Here is an 18,992-nt window from a genome sequence, read left to right as displayed (position 1 = left end):
AAGAGGACGTAAAGTGCAACCAGCTCGCTCGCTCTCGCTAAGAGCGCGCGCACCGAGCGAGCGTCTCAGGTGGCTCGTGGCTTCGTGCACGCGCGCGCGCCAGCGAAGCTGCCGGCGGGCGGAAAACACTTTTCAATCCGAGAACGCGAGGAGCGCTGACTCCTCGCCGCCTCCGGCCGTGTCGGGCTGGCGCTGTCGCGGTCACTTATCTTTGTTCCCCGCATCCGTCTAGGTTCGCCCTTGAGTTTCTGCTTCTTTGTTTTCTCTTTTAACGAGAGGTGCTTGAGAAGCCGGCGGTTCTTGGCGTGCGCGCGCAGCTAGCTCAGCTCCATTTGCCCGCGACAAACTTCGCGCGGTTAAGAAGCGAGAAGTGCGCGTCGTAGGAGAAAGCGCGAGCGCTGTGCGAGCTGCGCTGTAGCGGCACTTAGACTTCGCAAGAGAGGGGCTGAGAAATGGGCGCGAGGAAGCTTACGTGGCAGAGACCCGAGCAGTGTGTCTTCGCGAGTGGCGACCTACGCCTAGTGAGCGACTCCCTCTTACCCGCTGCGTCTCGTAAAGTAAAACGTGCAGTCTTCTTGTTCATTCCTCGCGTTTGTCTGTGGCTCCTAGCTTAGTCAAGTCTTTGGGAAGCACTCTGGTGTCCTGTTTATATTTTCTGAGGCGCTTCCTTGTATTCGCTTTTTCAAACTCCCTATGATAGCCTTCCTGAGGCGTCATTTTTTTTTAATAATTCAGCCAAGGGTGTGCTACATGTGTGTGCATGAGATCGTGTACCTTGGATAAGCTTGTTATCGAATGGCCTCGCAGCGACTTTTGCGTCGACCTTGGCGGTTGACGTGCCTGTACCGCATTCGTCCGCCCCATAGGAAAGGAATCCGGACATTGCCCATTCCCGAACACGACGTTCACGGGTCATTAGGCAGAGACTGAAGCCGAGGGGGGCGGAAAGAAGAAATGACCGGAACTCGGGTGGAGCGTAGTTCAGCGAACGCGCTGGGGACGACGTATAGTACGCGCGCGCGGTGACATCGACGAAAGTCTGCTCGCGCCGGGGAGCAGCGCGCGCCGTCAATTTGCGGCCAACAAGATAAGCGGAGTCGATCGAAGGAGCCGGCGGACAGCTCCTCCTCGGGATTGATTGATTCCGCGGCAAATGCTCGCTTGTCTTCTGGCCGCCCCGCGACTCGCCCCCCTCCTTCGCCGTCCGGCATGTAGCTCATAAGCCTCGTTGGAAACGCCCGCTCGTCGTTTATCTCTCTTTCTCTCACGCCGTCACTCTCTCCCCTCCGCGTGCTTCGTTTTGCCCCGGAAGACACCTACGCGTGGAGTCGATCACAAACTCAAGAAACTCGTGTATACAAGCGTGGCATGGGCGAGTGTTGGTGCTGGAGACCTTGACATTTAGCTGCGAAGAAATTTGCTTTCTAGGCAATTTGATATGCGCGTGGCATCGACCGGAAAGACGGCTGCTCGCCACGACGAGTCTCGCGTGCTCTCTCGTGCAAGTAATTCTGCTTTGTGCGAAATGCAGAACATGTCTGTATACCCGCACATGAGGCATTCGAGGTTTTGCTGCCTATTGCTTTTGAACACTGTCCCTATGCCGCCGCGGTGGCTCAGTGGCTATGGTGCTCGGCTGCTGGCCCGAAAGACGCGGGTTCGATCCCGGCCGCGGCGGCTGAATTTCTTTGGAGGAGAAATTCGAGGCCCGTGTACTGTGCGATGTCAGTGCACGTTAAAGAACCCCAGGTGGTCGAAATTTCCGGAGCCCTCCACTACGGCGTCTCTCATAGCCTTAGTCGCTTTGGGACGTTAAACCCCATAAACCAAACCGAACACTGTCCCGAAAGAATGACCGTCGCTGAGTGACGGCGTCGATATCGGAGGGCGCCTGATGCCGTTCTGACGAGCGATAGCCAGAACAAATTCACAATTTGTCCTGGCTGGCTAGGAGCCGCGCACTATATAGGACGCCGTAGTGCATGGCTCCGAATTATTTTGGGCAACCTGGGGTTCTTTAACGTGCGCTGACATTACACAGCGCATCGGTTTTTTTGTATTACGCCTCCGTCGATATACGCACATCGCGCTGGCGGCTGGGCTGGGTTCGAACCCGCGACGTTAGAATTAGAAGTCGAACGCCAAGCCACGCGTTGGGTCTGATAGCCAGGTTTAGGGATGCGTCAAATTGAAGTTCGCGGCGAGTGCGTTGTTACCATATGTATACTCGGCTCATATTGTTTATTTGATTTTTGTTTATTTGTCTACCTTTTCGTTACATCTCAAGTGCCCTTGGTTGGGGTGTCACATGACGGAAACCTTTAGGTATGATGAGTCGACAGTGAATGAGAGTGGGTTGGAGCACAATATTTTCGACAGCGTTCTTAAATTGACGGCGTCGGTGTGAGGCGTGAAGTGCCCATGCTTGCGTGACTGATGCAATGGGAGACGCGATCAATGAGCTGGTTTAAGATGTCCATTTCATGAGCGATAAAATTTGTGAAAAGAGTGACAGTCTGTAGATTTGGCGCCGTATCTGGCGCTTGTTCTATCCAAAGCCGAAAAAAGAAACGAATAAAGTTGGTCTCTAGTGCTCCTTTATTCTCAACCGTTCTAAGGCTCAGAACAGGCGTCCACGCTAGCTGCCTGGCGCTCTTATGCATTGGCTTTTACTTCCTCGGCTGCGAACCTAACGCGGGGGTTTGGTTCGCCGTCTAGATCGACAAAAATCGACGTGCGTTGCAAACCCCTTCCGAGTTTTCATCTCGCTTTTGTCAGCGTTTAATGACGTTACGGTGCGCGGAACGCGCTTCGGCTTTTGAACTGCGTAAACCTATTCGCCTGCTGTAAACGCGTCGGAATGAATAAGCCGCCATTTTTATTATTACTACTTTTCGTCGCAAGAAGCCGCTCAGGCAAAGGTTAGCGCGCTATATCCCAATAGTATAAATCCTGAGTGGCGCAAAACTTTTCGCAGACCTCGTCTGTTTTGCGGGCCGCTTCTATACGTCGGGGGTTTTAGGTTTGGATTAGGGAGTCTCCTATATGTTTGTGCGAGTGTGTGGGGTGGGAGGGAGCTAGTGCGTGCGTTCCCGGGGCGGTTTTTTATGCTCCGTGTATACGTCGCACGGTGAGCGGCGCGTAACGCGCGCCGTGATCCCTAGAATAAACGTTAACGAATCGTGCGCCTTAAGCCGATTTTCAACACGAATCGCATTTGTCTGCGCTGGCGGTGGAGACGGGTCTTTCGCCCGCCTGCTGGTTGTCGAGCTCGTTTTCCCTATTTGCTCACGGTTTGCCCTCGGCATCGTGAAACCCGAAACCTTTGCCACATTCTGTTTCCGTTCTTTCTTTCTTTTTTTATATTATGTTCAATTTGCTGCGGTGACGCATGTTTTGAGTTCGGTGCCTGCCTGTGTGCGTACGCCATCAAAACATTCTCTTTTCATTGTTTATTCGCCTGTCTGGCCGTGAGATCGTGCCGTGTTTGTTAGTGCCCCGGACTGTCTCATTCTGGAGAATTCAACTTTCTGTTTGAAGGGTTATCTGGTTTCATTTTTTTCCCGCTATTTTCTCGCGTATCATTTTTTTTTTCTCTCTCTCGCTGGTACACCTCTTACTATGACTGCTGTACAGAACCCACGGCACTGCCTTCGCGAGAAAGCTAAGGAGGTTTGAATTTAAACTCGATGCTCGTTAGCGTTGTTTTCGGTAGCGACTGGTAGGACTTGCGAAATAAGCGATGCAAATCGACCGTTTCGACTGTCGGAAGATGGCCGAACGATCGCGCGCCTGTAGCCGATGACACAGTTTGGTTTAGTGTCACCAAGGTGCCGCGGACACAAACACTTCCGGTGTCTGCGTCGGGGCTCATATGCAGTGAACCGCCGACGAAAGCTCGTCTCGAAACGTGTGCCGTGCAGTGTGACACCTGCAGCGAGTTCGGCCCTTTAGACGAAGCTGACACTTGGGGATCTCTAACAGTGCTGCAGTTGTTACTTAAAAATTCTGTTGTGTGTCGCCTTATGTTGAATACGGCTAGAAATTAACGAATGGATGCAAATATACCACAATAACGTTATTCTGAACCTGAATCTTACCGATTCCTATTCAGTAATGGTTCCGTTATTATTCTTCGCGCCCTAATTCTTCGCCAGCGGTAGCGAATGAATCCGTGCGCCTTAGCTATCGCCGTTATCCACTCGGGCGGCGGCTGTCACGAGTGAAGCAGAACTGAATGTGAAGGCTGTCGGTTTTATTATGGCTCGAGCTTTGTCTTGGCGAATAAACTTGAAACTGCTTCATTACGACGCGACAGCTCCACGGAATTATCGGCGCCGCTCGCACGAGCGCTGTCGGCAGCGAATTTCGTGTCCCCTCCTTTTTTTTTTTTTTCTTGCGTTTCTCGCTCATTTGGCTCATTAGACTTCGGAGTGGTGACGTCGTGCGCGCGCGTCCTATTTGGTCCTATTTGTCCGCGCATTAGTCTGTTTACACTATATTTCGAAGCTCAGCAAGTCCATTCTCTGCCGTGCACGGCGCCGGAAGAGGCGCTCCGAATCTGAGCAGCTTATAGAGCGAAGGAGAAAGTGTAGCGTGAGGGCGGCGAGAGATTTCCGCCCTTTAGGTAAACAGCTTGCTCGAGAAAACTGCTTAGGTCATCGCGGGGACGAAGAGATAGACGAAAAAAAAAAAACGGAAGACGGGAGAAGCGAGGAGAAAGAAAGAAATCCTGATTGCGAACGAAAGATACCGGAAAGGTTGACCAAAGCGTCTAGGGAGAGGGGTATGCGCGCGTTTATGAAAGTAGGTAGGTGAGGGAGGGGCGAAATCTGTTTCGCATATTTGCCAAGCTGCTTAGATTGCGCGTCGCTGCAGATGGGACCTGTTGTGGAACTTGATTAAGCGCAAGCGCTTAACTAAATTAAGCGCCTAAACACGGGCGCGGCTCATCGGTTTGTGTCTTTACCGCTCCCTGCTTTTTTTCTTCTCTCGCTTTGTTTCTGTTCTTGCTTTAGCTTTCCTACTTCGTTATTCTCCTCCTGCGCCGTTTCTGCGCTATTCCAGCGCTCCTTTGTTCCTGCGTAGTGACCCCCCGTGTAGTCGATTTCATTACCCACGGGGCATAGCGCGCTTTCGCGCCAGTGCACGCGCTTTATTCCTTCTATCACACTGGCCCTTGTTTGCGTGCGCTCGTGTGCGCGATCCCATGCCTCCACTAATAGCGAGGAGGAATTTACTTCGGCTTTTTCGCTGCTGTAGCTATGCGTCCATTTGTGCTTTTCAGCTTGTTGTGTCTGTGTGAGAGAGAGAGAAAGGGAAATCAGTTGCGTCTCTCTCTCTGCGAACGTGGTCCGTCGAGAGAACCGTGCCTTTAATAACGGGAACACGAGCCGGTAACGAGCGTCCTTGTCGGCTGCCCTTGTTTCTGTCGCTGTTTTGTGCGCGCTGCTGATTGAGAGCGCTTGTTCAAAGTAATTCCTGCCGTCTCCGCGTGTTCTATAGCTTTGCGCTTGGCAGGTGTGCTTTTTTTGTATGTTATTATTTTTCTTTCTCTCCGCTGTTCGTCCTCTTTCTTGGTGGGATACTCTCCAGTGGGGTCCCCTTTTGTTTTGTGGTGTCCTTTTGTGATAATCTTTAAATTTGCGACGCCCCCCCCCCCCCCCCCCCAAATCTTTGTCTTTGTAGCTCAGTGTTTGCTGGGTCGTTCCATGTCTCTGGCTTCTGAACCGCTTGCTCAGCAAGCGATCCCTCGAGTTGATGCTCGAACGTTGATTTTGTGCGAGAAGCAAATGCTCTGCGCACGCCGTGTGCTGGCGGCCTGTAACTGTGCAGTCGAAACTCGGTTGTCGTTTCAGAAGGTCGAAAAGAGCAGCGATCCTTTGAGCGTATTAATGGCGCGAGTGATCGCCGAAAAAAAAAGATGGCGCCGAGCCCTGACAACAAGAGCAGCAGAACGCGGAAACTGGCACGTCCTGGTCGTTGTGTCGTAGATCTGGTTACTCACCGAACAACGCTAAGCCTCGCGCCTGAGTATTAAGGCGAAAGCCTTTAATGCCTCATCGTTGTCGACAGAAGGACGTCAGCAGAGGTGTCACGCTTTTCGGTTGGTCGAAATGGTTATGACGTCAGAGTGCGCGTTATAGAAGTAATGAGGTCACCCACGGATGCCTGACGCCCCCTTTTGGAGCACACAACTAATCAAATAGTTGTCCGCTCCGACAGATGGCGTAAGGCGTCCGTGGGTGACCACATTGCATACCTCATTACTGCAAACAGAGCTATGGATACCACCGAACTCATTGAAGCAGAGAGAGAGAGTCGTGCTAAAGAAGCAGTGAAAGTCGGCAGTCAGAGTGTGTAGTTATAATGCGTAGTCAAAGTGTGTATTTCATGCTTGCAGTGAACGTCAGAGGAAGCTCGGTCGAGAAGACGAGGAGCTAATGGAACGACGTTGGCTTGTCGGAGAACTTTAGACACCTATAGCATACCGTGTACCATGTTACCGTTACCGGAGTAGCAGGATACTGTTCACGCTGCCAGTGAGCTCGCGCTGATTGGTCCCGATGCGGAAGGCGCGCGCGCAGCTTCCGGGTATCTGGCGCCATCTGGCGCCTTCGAGGCGACCTGCGCATGCGCATTGGTGGTAGGCGGGCTTCCGGTACTTTGGCAACGCTATCGTTAAAACGGTACATGGTGCGTTAAAGGTGTATTTTGTTTCGGAGCTGGCTGCCTGTGTGTTTGTGCTTACCACGCTGTCTCCGGTTACTCTCGTCTTCCTCTCTCTAGTGCGTACCTGCGCGAAAAATTCGCCCCCTGGCGTTTTTATTTTCGGATGCTATTATAAATAACTCCGTGGCTTACCGAGCTGTTTCGTCGTTCCCGAAAAGCGCGCTCCGCGGCCTCACATACGACACACGTCGAGCACGCGACGAGGCAGCCCCTCATGTTCTCACGCGCTAATTTTCCAGGAAGGGGGAATACCTGCGTCTCGAGCCTCGCGGGAAGCGGCGTCCCCAGCCTCTTTTTCTATTTTTCTCTTAACGAGGCCAGTGGGTGAGGGCCGACGCCGCCGTGACGATTCCGGCCATTAAACAAGACGAGCCAAACGGCCGCCGCCTGTCTGCGAGAACGTTACTCTTCTTCTTCTTCTTCTTTTCTTCCTCGGAGCACGTGTTGAAAATGAAACGCGCTTTCGTCGCCGCCTCTGCCGCGCGGCTGCCCAGAGACGTGTCGTCCCGAGCGTGTCGCGGTGGCGTGCCCCTGTCAGCCCCCATTTGTCTCCTCCCTTACCCCCGCCTCCGACCGACACGCGGCGCTGTAGGTCTTTCCTCTCGCCGACCGACGACGTCTCGTCCCCCCCGTGCACGGCTTCGCAGCCCTTTGCGCACCGGTCTCATCGGTGACTTCGCCGCTGGCGGTTTGCGAAAGGTGTGCGTCTCTGTGCGCCGGTGTGTGTGTCTCTGGTCCGAGGCTTCGCGTCTGGCCACGTAACCATGCGGCACAGGGATACGGCAGATGACGGAACTGTGAGTTATCGCTGTTTCGTCTGCTGAGTATTCCACCCTCTGGCCTGCTCCCGCAGCTGCCTTTAAAGATGCGCCGGTCTGCTTTTTGTATTCCTGGTTAAAATTTTGTATGTGTGTGTAGACATGCGACGTATCTAACCTTATCTGGGCAGCTCTGCAGCTGTCGCTGCTTTTTCTCCTTGGATCCAACTTGTCATCGAAGGTTTTTCCTTCCACCAGCTGGGGCTGTGCTTGCTTTGCAGCGTGGTACGCGTGCGCGTATTTTTCGCACGCCGATTCGGTCTGACCCGGAATCTGCGCGTGGTATCTCGGAACGCGGAGACAGCGTGCGCATGTTTAAGATGCGGCGAATGCAATCGCTGTGGGCATTTGATATTGGTAGGGGCAGTGTGCAGTCATACCGCGCGTACCTCTTGTGTAAAAGGAGTCGCAGTTACTCTTTCCTAGAGATAATCGTCGCGCTGACCGCGCGCTATCGTAAGTGGTCGAAAGTCGTTATCATTCTTATCTTTTGCGTGAATGCGTTTGTGGAATAAGCCGCGCACTTCGCGGATTTCGTAGTGACTGCTGTCTGATTTGAGACATGGAAGAACTGCTTCATTTCTCAGCTTACTAGATTGATTACACGACGTTTCCAAATGACTTGGTCTTTATTTATTTGCCCACTTGAAGTGTTATCGTAGATAAAGTCTCCGTGACATGGGAGTGGCCCACACTTCGTACTGTGATCTGTGGCAGTCAAGTTAGGTGGTCGTGTGCCTGCATTGCACCTGTTCGCCTAAATTTCTTTTCTCTGGTCTTAGAGGCCTTAGTTCTCTGAAGTGTTTTAAGGGATTTAAGCTCGCTGCGGATTGCGTAACGTGAAACGCGCGTGGATTTTGCCTTAATTTACCTTGTTCTTCAGCTTCACGCAAAGCTGCGGGCGCTAATAGTGCCGCGATGGTGCAGGTAGGTCCTTGGCCTAAAAGAAGCACTTTCTGCTCAGTGCGTGTTAGCCGTTATCGGTCGGTCGGAGTAGATTCAGTCGGGGCGGTCTCACTGCGTTGCCGCGCAGTCGTCGGTGTGTGGTGTCGCTCATCGCTTTTCCGCCAACTCCCGCAGTGTCGCACACTCGCTCGTGCCTTTCTCTCTATCTCTCTCTGGTCCCCGAACCGGCGCCAAAACCTCACCCTGCTGCGTGTGCCTGTTTTCGTGTGCGCAGCGCCCCTCCGTGCCCGTTCCGCTGCCAGCCACCATTGTGCCCTGCCCGGTCCTTCCTCCAACCGCCGCCGCCACCACCTCAGCCACCATGGCAGCTGTAGACACCAAGGCACTCGACGGCCCCTCCGTCACACTCACTGTCCGCCTGATCATGCAGGGAAAGGTGAGTGTCGTGATCGCCGCCGCACTGCTCCCCCGCCTCCCCCCAGAGCACCACCACTGCCCTCGCGCTGCCTGCACCGTGCTTTGCTCGCCGTCTTGCTTGCTCTCGCCCCCCAAAGCGCACGCGCGCGACACGAGACAGCCCGGCGAGAGGCGTTTGGATCGGGTGTTTTGGGGAGTAGTAATGAAGGCGCAGAGGGATCCATCTTTGGCGCCCAGCCTTGTTTGTTCAGGCAGTTCAAAACTGAGACAGTAATTTGCAGTGCATGAAGAAACATGAATGTGGTGTCATAGAAAACCTAGCCTTATTTGCAGCTTCCCTTACAAAAACAGTTTTGGACAGTCTATAGAGTGTCTATAGACTTCTGCATATGAAGTCTAAAGATTATCTCTAGACAAATGCTAGAGAACAGTCTATAGGCAATACAAATGTCATAGACAGTCTATAGACAATCTATAGGTTTATGGCCATGCACGTTTAGTCGACTTTTGTCTATAGACAGTCTATAGACTATGAGTAGACAAAAAGCAATATCTATTGGAAGTCAATAGTCAATAAGAAGTCTATAGACTGTCTATAGACCATTTTTATAAGGGTTCACAGCTTCACAGTGTGGAGTTTCTTCTTTGGTCTTTTTAATGCCACGTTCACGAGCCATTGCTAGGTTATATATAAGCGGTGTGCAGCTTGTTTGTTCTGCCCTGAGGGGATTGAACTAAGATATTTGTACAGGGTTCTGCTGTCGTGCTAACGGCCCCTCGTCGCTCACCTTTTTCGTCAGTGTGCGGGAGCTGGTCAACTGGCCCCATTCATTACGTCTTACAAAAACAAAAAAGTGACCAGCCGTCTGGTTGTATAGTGGTACGAAGGCTGCAGGAGCTTAAGTCCAATTACGGCAGGAGGCAGCAGAACAATCAAAGCTTGCGTAGTATGTGAGAAACAAAAATGCATCAGTTTTTGGTTATGAGCGACGCTGCACATTATGAGGGCTAACGGCGCACCAACCGTTGTCGTGGTAGCAACGATATCATAGCCAAAGATGCTCGCATGCAGCCTGTCTCGAACTAGGCGTTACCGCCAGATTTCGCGCATACGGTCGGCGAGCGTTTTGCCCTCTGTACCAATTAGCAAGCATAAACGTTTAATCTTACTGTCTGAGGCAAACACGTTGTATCAGCATACGACATCGCTGCGTATTGCAGGTCACTGCATTGCCGTGTCATCTGTGCATATATCTTCGCGACGTCGCGTTCGTGCCTCACAACTCCCCACTGCTGTGTACTGACGAAGCCCGACATGTGCATGACCAGGCACCTCGCCTGCCATTAAAGACAACTCTGAGCACGCCTACCTTGACTTGAGCGTGCTAACGGCGGAATGCGGAGTGCGTTTGCGACGTTTGCAGTTGCCGTTTAACCGTGTAAAATTGAGTGAAGCACCAGGTGGGAACTACTAGTCACTGAACAAGTTACTGAATAAGTCACTAGTTAAAATCTTCAAGTGGCTGTGCGATGTCCTATGCTCAGTAACGAGGAATGCTTCGTTTGAGTCCCGCTCCGCACTGTGGATCAGGATCATCCGCGCTGTACACTCTAAACATGATTACGCCTGTATGGGGGTAGAAAGGGAGTAAAGCCGTCCTCTGGCGCACTTTTTTTACTCCTTTCCGTTTATAGTGTAGGCAGATGTGCGCAGTCAGTGCCCGCTAATCGACTAAATTGATTGTTCTATGCGGTGAAGTTCGGGAACACATTTTGATGCACGCTGGGACGGGAAAAAAATTAAGGGCCTACGTTCTTTTGTACGCGGTGCCACTGTTGCGACAGTGTTCAGTTCAGTTTATTACCCTAAAGCTCCCCGTAGGGGGCATTGCACGAGGGGCGTTTTTCTTTTTTTTTTTGTATGCAAAGAAAAACGTCTCGGTTTCAGTAATCGTTGAAGAAAATGTTCATTTAAAAGCTGTAAAAACGAAGATGGGCGCGTGTTAGCAGGGATGTCTGGGGGCGGTTCGGAAGAAAAACGGAAGCAGTGAATGTAGCGGTTCGGGCTCGTGGGCGCGCAACTTGAGACTAATGGCTGGTGCGGTTGGATATGCGGGACGCTGCTGTTCGATATGGTACTTGATTAAGGGAATAAAAAAAGAATTTGAGATAAGACAAGCTTGCAATGCGGCGTCGACTAGAAAACTTTGACAAGCCGGATTCTAAGCCGAATTCTGATTTCAAAGATGACACGCCGACGTCATATGAGTACAGGGATTGAATGAATCTAGTAGCGCGATTTTGAAGAAATTCTGATATGATTCGATGAGATATGATTGATGCGGGTTCCAAATGGACGAGGCGTTTCAAGTTTAGGCCTGACAGGTGCCTTGAACGCGAGTAGTTTGACATGTGGCGAGGCGTTTCGTAAGTGACGTTTCAAAAAGTCTAAGGTTTTATTAGATAACGAGATGATATTGGTGACGTGACAAAGGGTTACACATAGGTACTTATAAGATTGGTCTAGCTTTAGTGGCGTGTTAGCGACAGTGTAAGGAAAGAGAAACGGGCTGTGATGGCGAGAGGATATAAATTTACATTTAGTGGCCTTTATAGTCAATATCGAATTCCTGCGCCATTTTAGAGCACTGTTAAGATCAGACTGCAGAGTGACTTGGTCAGAGGCGTTACTGATAGTACGGTAGATGACGCAGTCGTCTGGAAACATGCGTATATTAGGAGTCACTGTGAGGTACGTCGTTTATATATATATTAAAAATAACAGCGTTCCAAGGACGGACACTTGGGAGACGCCAGAAGTTACTGGAAGGGGGCTAGACAAGTTATTATTACTGACTAGGACCATTTGCGAACGATTAGTCAAATTCTTCAATCCATGTTAGAATGTTAGGGCCCAAGTTTAGCAGTTCATGTTTTAATAGCAAGCGACGGGGAGGTACTTTATCGAGAGATTTAGCAAAGTCTGGAAAGATCGCGTCAGTTTACATGCTCGAGTCAAGACCGACATATTAAGTCATGAATGAAAAGTACCAGTTGTGCTTCGCAAGACAACCCCTACCGGAAACCATGCTGTGAGGGGTGAAGAAAGTGATTCGAGTCTAGGAAGGTCATGATTTGAGAGTAGATGACATGTTCCATGATTTTGCATGGTACGCTTGTTAATGAGATAGGGCGGTGTATGCAATTCTAGCTTTTGAAAGTCCTTGCAAGCGTACATATAGGATTATGAATCTGCATGTACAGATTTCAAGGACCTGCTTTACCTCCTTGCCTGCTTCTCAATAATTTATCCAGTCAGCTTGAGTTCGACGCTTGTACTTTCCTTTCATGAGAATCCAATCATTAACATGGCGGTAGAAAACCCCTATTTTATACGTCAGGGAAAAATGCGTGTTCAGGTTCGAATTACCGCAGAGGCTTCCTTTCGGTTCCCGTTTACAGCTATGAACGAATGGGCGTTGAAATAAGAGATCGAACGGCGGAATTTATTAGCTTATCTAATCTGCTTCTTTTGCTTTAGTGACCTGTTATGGCTCTTACAGGAAGTTGTACATTCTACTCAGCTAGATACAATGGCAGGATTAGTTCGCTTAGCTAATCTGCTTCTTTGCTTCAGTGACCTGTTATGGCTGTTATAGGCAGTCGTATATTTGCTGCCGGTTCGTGAACTGGAACGCGTAGCGGAGACGAAGCGTGCCCGTTAGACAAAGCATGAGAACAGCGAAGACAGGAACGTACTAGTACCACTTATCATTTCGTTTCGTTCGGATTCTCGCGGTCTGTTCCATGCTCGGTTCGCATCGCTGAACTCTCTGTGGGTCTGCAGAGAGGCAGTCTACTATGTGCCGCGGCTTCACGCTAGTATTTCATTGTCTTAGTAGTAATAGTTGTCAGAAAACGCCAGCTGGCCATCAGAATTTCCGACGACCATGGCTTTCGTGGGCTGTAGCGCACCGTTGGAGCGCTTAATTGGCTTTGTACTCGGGCCACTGACATAGCGCTCTGCGTTACTTCGATCCGCAGCTCAGCAGAAACGTGAACGAAAACGTGCCCACCAGGCTAATAAGCATCTTCGAGTCTGTGCGTTGCGCTTTGCATTTTTCAGCCTTCAGTAGTAGTAAAAAAAACATTTATTTCAGAAGAGAAGAGTTACGGAATGGAAGTGGGGGCGAGATAGATTTTGAGTTTCAGGGATCGGTCTTCCCTATTCCAGGATCCCGTTTGGCCTCCGCCGCCGGCTTGGTCTTCGTCACCGGCATAAGCTGCGTGCTCGGGTCGTAGTCAGTCGGGAGGGCCTCCCACTGCTCTAGACTAGGGCTGGTCATCTTTGGTAGTAAAGAGCTTTTTTTTTTCACAGCCCCAGGTGGCGTGGTACGTCGTGGCGTAGCCCCCACGCCACACGAACGCTCTCACGTATCTGTTCGGCCACATTTTACGATATATATGAAACCCGAGACATGAAGTGGCTCTCGAAGCTGAGGCTCGGTGCGAAAAAAATGCAGTGTACAGCAGTGGGTGGCCGCGTAAGATTAAGCGCCGCTCGGTTAAACGAACTGATAAACTGGGCTAATTCGCGACACTGTCTTCCATTCTGCCGTGTAGTGTTTGTTAGAAATGACGTACACGACAATAATAAAATAATGAAGGAAATAATTAAAGGAAATAATTAGCTTAGCTCAGCTATGCCAGGATATACGTAGCAAGGGGTACAGTATATCCCTGGTTACTGATCACCATCATCTCTCGGTCGGAGGCGAGCGGCGTCGGCGCGCGGCGCACCAGCTGCGCGGCTGTGACGTCACTCGGCTCCTCGCGCATGCGCACAAGTGGCGCCGAAGGCCCACAGCGAAACGGCGAGACTGCGGGTAATGTAGCTCTCGCTACAATGGGCTTGGTAGTCGTTGATGCGCGCAGTGTGCAGTACGAACAACCGCGGGAAGAGTTCGCGCTCAATTTGGGTTCTGGCGCTATAGGGGGCGCGTTTAATCACTATTATCGGTGCGACGAGTAACGTTACGTGCGCGCCAGGCGCCGTGAACGTCGCAGCGCTGGCACCTTTCGATGCCAACGGGACAGCCTATGCGCTCATCGGTCTCCTGACTGCGTCAAGGTGAACAAAGTCTCGAACGCGGGGGGCCGCTCGCAGCGGACGACGGCTCAGCGGGCATCCGCGCAGTGAATGCATCGATTTTGCAAGCAGGCGCCGTCTTCACTCGGCTGTTTGACGGCACGATCGCACCGCGAGGATATATCGGGCTTGCGACAAACTGGCTCCTTTCACTCGGTTCCCGCCGAGACACCGCGCACACAAACAGGCGCGAAGACAGCCGCTGCGGTGGAACAGTGTGATGAAATTAGTCCTCGGGCACGCCGACCGGGCCTGTCGATGCCAAGACAAATAGGAGGGCGAGGCCGGCGCGCCGCATGATTTGCCTCTAAACCAGACATCCGGCTTCCGTTGGTCAATTCGCGCTCTCCTGCCAGGGGTTTCTCGTATTGCCGCTCTTTCTCTTGGACTCGTGAACGGTTTTCCGCGGGGCACCTTAGAGCTGTGCGCGTATGCGTCAATATATATATAGAGCGTCCCGCCTCTGCGTTGCGCTGTCCCTTCCCTCCTCTCCCTCTAACGCTGTCTTTGCTGTGCGCGGCTCGTTAACGCTGCCGTCCCATTGCGCCGCGCTGCTCCCTTTGGCGGTGCCCCCCTTCCTATATATCGCCAGGCAGGGAGCCATCGTTCGCCTGCTTTTTGCGCGGACGGAGGGGAGGGGGGCAATCTGCAGGCGCGGATTCCACGCGTCGATTTTTGCCTCTTGGCGGGGCCCGCAGGCACGGACAGAGTAGTGTAGTGGGAGTCGACGATGCGCCTGGCATTTTGAGCCGCCCGTCGCTGTCTGGCAGAGCAGTATTCTTTCTTTCTTTCCTTCTTCCCTTCTTTCTTTCTTTCTTCCTTTCTTTCTTCTCTTTTCTTTCTTTCTTTCTTTCTTTCTTCTCTTTTCTTTCTTTCTCTCTTTCTTTCTTCTTTTCATTTTTCTCTCTTTCGTTATTCCTTTCTTTCTCTCTCTCTTTATTCATCATTTCTACACCTGTGTGTTTGCAGAATTTCTCGTTATAGCTTCACCGCCGCTTGCGCTCGCTGTGCCCACGCGTTCCGTCATGCGTGCGACAAAGCAATGTTTGATTGAATGGTTCGGCCTTTTAAATGTATTTTCTTACGTCATCGTTTACCACAGGCTGGAATTCAGGATCAAAAATGAATTACTCTGTGCTTGGCGTTTGCTCCTTTTTAGATCCTTGCGTTTGAGCCCCGCGTTTGAGGAGGAGCTTTCGGTTGTGCAACCTGTGTGAAACACTGCCTTCGTCGCCTTCGAAATAAAACAAAAAAAAAAAACTTTTTTTTCCTTCGGATGTGCGTTTTCCTCCCCTATCCTATTTATTTGGATGTTGAAAAAAGCTAGTTTATGTTCTCGTCATGCCGTATGGGTATAGTGCGGAGAATTATATTAATAAATAAATAAGTTGCTTATTATTAATTTGTGGCCTTTGTACTTTTTTTTTCTTAATATTTGTACTTACCTATTTTCTGTATGCTCACCCTGCGAAAATCCCTTCCTGGGATTGCAGTATTAATAAATAAAAAAAATTAACGTACCGTCTGTCACTAAAGTTTAGTCCACCGCGCCTTTCATGGTATCTGCAGCACTCGGGGAACTCCAAACGCGCTCGCGTTGTCTGGAACATAAACAAGCGCGCTACACTTGCTTTGTCCGTGCATTTCGTTATTCGTGTGCTGAACGAGGTCGCCTGTTAGGGGGTGATCGATCGAAAATGACGATCATCGACGTTGCCCGTCGTGGTCGTAGGATTGCCATGTCCATCCAGCTAATAATGTAACCTCCGAGCGTGCCAATTAGTCGACGTATTTTAGAACAAAACAATGAGCATGCAATCCTAGGCGATTCCAACTGGGAAGGCCCTCTTTGGTGTTCTTCAGAGTGCGTGTCAAGGCTTTCGGTGCGTAGTCGAAAGGATCCTGAAGCTTCGTTTCCGCGGCGCTTGCCTTTGGTGAGGGAAAGCGTATGCCTGCTCGGTTTTCTGTCCTTCCTTTTCTTCTATTTCCTTTTTTTTTTTTTTTTACTGGGGCCGCGATAATCTATGCGGCTGATGGAGTCTGATATTCCCTCAAAGCGCGAAGCCCAAATTTGAACGGATCGCCTTTGCAGTGAGCGAACGAAGACGAGAGAAGAGACACGTGCCTACACATTTCCGCACTCGGAAAACGAACGAAAGCGAAGAAAAGCGCAGGGGGATGCAGCTGCGCGGCTCCGCCGAGCCGAAGCAGGATCAATGGCGAATCGAAGAGCTCGTTGTGCTTCTCTTCCCCGGCAAGCCGTTTCCAAAGTCCGGGGGACAACACTGCTCGCTGTTCCTAGCCTCTAAGCTTCGCAAGCCGGCGGCTTCTGTCTTCGGCTCGTCTTCTTCTGTACTTCTTTCTTCTTTTATTTTTCGCTCTATCCTCGTCTCGCGGTTGCCTGCTTGTTTTCCGCGCTTCCGGAGTATCCTCTGGCCACTATACGGCACAGACGTTAGCGCGGCCGCACCTATAGGGGAGAAAGCGAGGTCGAGAAGTGCAGAGCGCCGCCATCAGTCAATTAAGGGAGCAGTTCTCATTTGCCCGTGCCGGAAAGAAAAAAAGGCAAAAGAAAAAGCAACGGGGGAAATTGCGGGGCACTCGGAAGTGCGTCGAAGAAGAGCTCAGCTTGAGAGACCTGCGTGCCTGTGGGCCGTTAAGCCGCGGCAAATCGCAATTGGCTGTTATAAAACACACCTGATCCCCGCGGCGTTTGGTTCGCTCGACACTTGCGTTCTTGTTGCTGCCCCCTGTACCGCCTGACGTTCCTCCGCGACCCCTTTGTATATACGTGTATATATACGAGGGGGGACCCAAAAGAAACCGGATTTTTTGTATAAAAACTTTATTTATTAACTCTTGCACAAAATTCCTTCAGTCACCTTCAAAGTAATCTCCATGAAATGCGATGCACTTGTCAAGTCTTTTTTCCCATTGTTTGAAGCATCTCTGGAACTCTTCAACTTTGATATCGTCCAGTGCCCTTTGCGAAGCTGTTTTTACGGCCTCCACATCACCAAAACGCTTCCCTTTTAGGCTTTTCTTCATTCTCGGAAAGAGAAAAAAGTCGCACGGGGCTAGGTCTGGTGAATATGGAGGGTGGGGAACGACAGCCCATCCCCGAGAGGCCAAATAGTGGGTCACTCGTAAGGCCGTGTGTGCGGGGGCGTTGTCGTGATGAAGGAACCAGTCACCTGATCGCCAAAGTTCCGGGCGTTTCCTCCGCACATCCTCTCGCAGACGTCTTAAAACTTCCAAATAAAAGTGCTGGTTAACAGTCTGGCCAGGGGGAACAAATTCTTGGTGCACAATTCCGCGAACATCGAAAAAGACAATGATCATTGTCTTCACATTGGACTTCAACTGTCTTGCTTTTTTTGGTCTCGGAGAGTTGGGAGACTTCCACTGGCTTGACGCTAGCTTAGTTTCTGGGTCATAACCGTAACACCAACTCTCATCACCTGTAATGACTTTTGTCAATAAGGTTGGATCACTTTCAATCTCATTTTTTAAATCCCGGCTCAAATTCAATCGAATGTTCTTTTGATCCTGTGTGAGAATGCGAGGAACAAATTTTGCAGAAACACGTCTCATTTCCAACTCCTCAGTCAAAATTCGCTGACACGAGCTCCAACTCACACCTGTCTCTTCTGAAATTTGGTCGATCGTGGAACGACGATCTTCGTTCAGTTTTTCACGGATTTTTTCAACGTTTTCATCGTTTCGAGACGTTGAAGGACGCCCAGAACGAGCATGGTCTTCGGCACTCATCTCACCACGTTTGAAGCGCCCAAACCACTCGAACACTTGTGTACGGCTCATAGCATCCTCTTTAAAAGCTTGTTGCAACATTTGGTAAGCTTCTGTTGCCGATTTTCCAAGCAGGAAACAAAACTTCAAACACACTCTTTGTTCTTTTAAATTTGCCATAAAGATTTCGCAGGCGGAACAAATACCTGCAAGCGAAACACAACAGTACGCTGAAATGTTTACCTTCAAATTGATGTCGTCTGCACAGCTGTTTCGTGAAGGTCTCTACTAACCCCATCTAGCGGTAGAACTCTCTACTACGTCTACGAATGGCAGCGCGCTCTCAGTTCGGTTTTTTTTGGGTCCCCCCTCGTATTTTCTTCTTTTTTTCTGCGCTCCTCGGCGAGAACCGAGGTAGGCAGTGGGGCCGGTTTTTCTTGATTTTTTATTTCTCCTTTTCGTCGTTGATTTATTTCCCGCTTTCGTTTCTTCAAATTCGAGAAGTGCTACGAGGATTTCTCGGAGCTGCCCGACGCGAGCTGTTGAGGACAAGAAGCAGGGTCCAGGTTTTCGGGGCGCGCGGTGTTTTTTTTTTTTTTTCATACTTGTCGCATTCTTATTTCTTCGCGTTTCACGAATCCTTTGCCATACCTAAGCGCGAGACGTGTTCATTTACGCGTATTGGACAGCCCAGTCATGAAGTGTTTTAATCGACCGAATAAACAGTTTATTTCCGTGAACAAGCCTGCTCGAGGTTTTGGGGAAAGTAAAGGAAAGCGGTTCAGAGAAGCTCGACTTGCCCCAAGATCCTTAACATTGACGGGGCAGAAAATGCAGACAACAGCAATGCTTTGAGAAAAATGCAACACGGCGCAATGATTCAAAAATACAAGCAATGTCACTACCACCCCAGGGACATCGTGAAGCACCATCGAAACGTGGTTGACATTCTCCCCAGTTTAGTCGCACTGTTTTTGAGTCTCCGGTCAACCGATTCGACATTTTGATCCGTGTTCTACAATTTCCAAGCCAGTTAGATGGCTGCTTCTTCAACAATGCAAGCGTGCATTTGTTTTGCACGCGGTCGTACGGCGCACCTTCGTGTTGGCTCAGCTTGATGCTTTCGATTTCGGGCTTTCAGACTCGCACAGTCAATTTCATTACCACGCAACAAAGTAGGCAGGGGGTGCTGTGCATTGCTAGTTGGGCCCAAAATGGGA

General features: G+C 50.6%; 1 protein-coding gene across 11 annotated transcripts in view; it reads left to right on the top strand.

Moving 5' to 3' along the window:
- LOC149339394 (poly(rC)-binding protein 3-like) overlaps window positions 1–18,992 on the top strand; it is a 313,316-nt gene that overhangs the window by 255,700 nt on the left and 38,624 nt on the right. For 10 of the 11 annotated variants that reach the window (XM_089548166.1, XM_089548163.1, XM_089548161.1 and 7 more), the window contains one exon: window positions 8,731–8,892. In XM_089548166.1, the coding sequence (XP_089404292.1) occupies window positions 8,731–8,892 (162 nt within the window). Of the gene's footprint in view, window positions 1–7,392; window positions 7,530–8,730; window positions 8,893–18,992 lie in introns of those variants that run through there. The other variant, XM_089548164.1, reaches the window with a different exon arrangement.

The sequence above is a fragment of the Amblyomma mixtum genome, chromosome 6 (genome assembly GCF_055824585.1).
Source record: "Amblyomma mixtum isolate Tamu chromosome 6, ASM5582458v1, whole genome shotgun sequence".
Classification (NCBI taxonomy): domain Eukaryota; kingdom Metazoa; phylum Arthropoda; class Arachnida; order Ixodida; family Ixodidae; genus Amblyomma; species Amblyomma mixtum.
This window is presented reverse-complemented; position numbering and strand designations above follow the sequence as displayed.